Below are 1,871 nucleotides of genomic sequence, written 5' to 3'. Positions count from 1 at the left end.
TTCCCTATCACCACCAGTTGTTCTCCTTAGGAACTGCACACTTGTTATTGTGTAAATCCCCTGCCCCCTTTGCTCCCACTTCCCCTGCAAAGCATACTCGCCACCTTTTCAACAGCAGTGCTGCTGTCTCTTCAGTTATAGCACAAGATCTTTTAATTACAGAATATTGTTGCAAAGTAGTCAATAATCGGGAGATCTTTAAGCTAGGCCAGCATTAAATATGATCAAGCCTCAGAAAAGTGTTAAAATCACTCCTTAACAGGTTGCTGAGAGAGACAAAGTCCCTGCGTTCTTAGAGCACTACAAATTGCCCATACTAAGGACCTTGACCTAACCCCCAAAATAAAACAAATTGAACAGCTCAGGATTTAAATTTCAATTATCTCATCCTGTGGAGACATCCTGGAAGGGAGGCAAATCCGGGAGTATAAATGATAGCATTTCTCCCAACTCTCTTTCCTGACCCAGGCTGACAAAGTGACCATGTAATGGGTTCATTACGTGTCAGAGATCTGAAACCATCCAGGGAAAACTTAAAGCAAAGGCATGACTGTCTTTATGTCTGACCATTCAGTATATCTACCCCAAACATACATGCTGATTCCATAAAAATGTGATTTTTCCCCATTTTCATATCAATAAGAAGTCCAGTGCCTCAAACTTTTAAAGCTCCTGCAGCCCATGCTTACAAAATATTTGCACCTAGCAGATTGCATGCCTAGAGTGAAGGGATATGGGGGTTAGAATTGTTGCTGAACAGGCTTTTTGAGAGAGCCTGCTGGCTTTTATGAATGCATCATAACCCAAGCACAATCAAATTCTTGCTGATTCTGATAGCCAGTAAAACCAAGGACAATTTTCCCCCCAAAAAGTGGCATAAAGGAAGAGCAGAGAGAAAGCTGTTGGTGTTACCAAATCTACCCACTCACAGTTCTCAAAGTAAAACTTATGGAAATCCATTCCTTCAACCAGGTTCCCCAGTGCTTCAGGTTCAAATGAGGTCAAGCCAGGATCACAGATTTTTCTGCAAAGAAAAGCACCACAGGCTTACAGTCTGCATTTGAGCCCAAGCGCTATTTACACAGTGAAGTGCTGGTAAGTCATTTGACTCCCACCCTGTGTGCACCTAACGGTATCTCCCTACTCCAAGGAGTAAGCTCCTGAAGGACTCAGTCATGCTGCAACAACAAGGAGCCAAGTAGTTGGCATTTCACATAAAACAAGTCTCTAGGATTCTGGCTTTCCTTTTATTCTCTTTCTGCTCATCTCACTGCCCTCCCCCAGACTTTTCTTACAAACTCAGGACATTTTCCTTATGTTGGTCCTGTTGCTGTTTGATACCTGACTTCTACTTGATATTCGTCTGGAGTTCTACTGTATCCCCTACTCCTAACTGATGGAGGCTAGGAAGGACAAAACTTTTTACCATCCCTGACTGCATGACAACTTACACCCAGGAGCCAGAGCATCACTTGCACACAAACTGATAAACAACCTGTCAGAAAACATCTGTACTTACGTATAAGCCTCAAAATCTCCATTGTTGATGGCTTCTATCAGCTGCTCTGTTATCTTAATGATCTCTTGCTTACGCACTGTGAACAAGAAAAAAGAGCATTTTAACTGTGCTTAAGAATTCAGTGGGAATATGTGGCTAGTGGGTGCTTCCTACAAGCAATTTGTGGAGCACCATTAGTCTAGATCTCATAGGATGCTGCTCCCTGCATTCTGGTGATATGCAGTAATAACAGCCATCCACATGAGAGTAGGGGGGCAGTGGTATGAAAGGGAAATGGTGATCCCATAATGCAGGGAGAAACGAAATAAAGAGGTCATATTCAATTTTCTTTCTTCTAGAAAGGTCAAGGCAC

The 1,871-nt window shown here is 42.7% G+C and overlaps 1 protein-coding gene across 1 annotated transcript in view; it reads right to left on the bottom strand.

Moving 5' to 3' along the window:
• Positions 1 to 1,607, bottom strand: part of LOC103807147 (calcium/calmodulin-dependent protein kinase type II subunit gamma-like) — a 5,281-nt gene extending 3,674 nt beyond the window's left edge. The window contains exons 1-2 of the mRNA XM_009079867.1: positions 1,520 to 1,607; positions 930 to 1,024 (exon numbers count right to left, since the gene is read on the bottom strand). Coding sequence (XP_009078115.1) covers positions 930 to 960 — 31 coding nt within the window. The 5' untranslated portion in view covers positions 961 to 1,024; positions 1,520 to 1,607. The remainder of the gene's footprint in view (positions 1 to 929; positions 1,025 to 1,519) is intronic.
• Between the last annotated feature and the right edge of the window lie 264 nt (positions 1,608 to 1,871).

This window comes from Acanthisitta chloris, unplaced genomic scaffold (genome assembly GCF_000695815.1).
Source record: "Acanthisitta chloris isolate BGI_N310 unplaced genomic scaffold, ASM69581v1 scaffold22728, whole genome shotgun sequence".
NCBI lineage: Eukaryota > Metazoa > Chordata > Aves > Passeriformes > Acanthisittidae > Acanthisitta > Acanthisitta chloris.
This window is presented reverse-complemented; position numbering and strand designations above follow the sequence as displayed.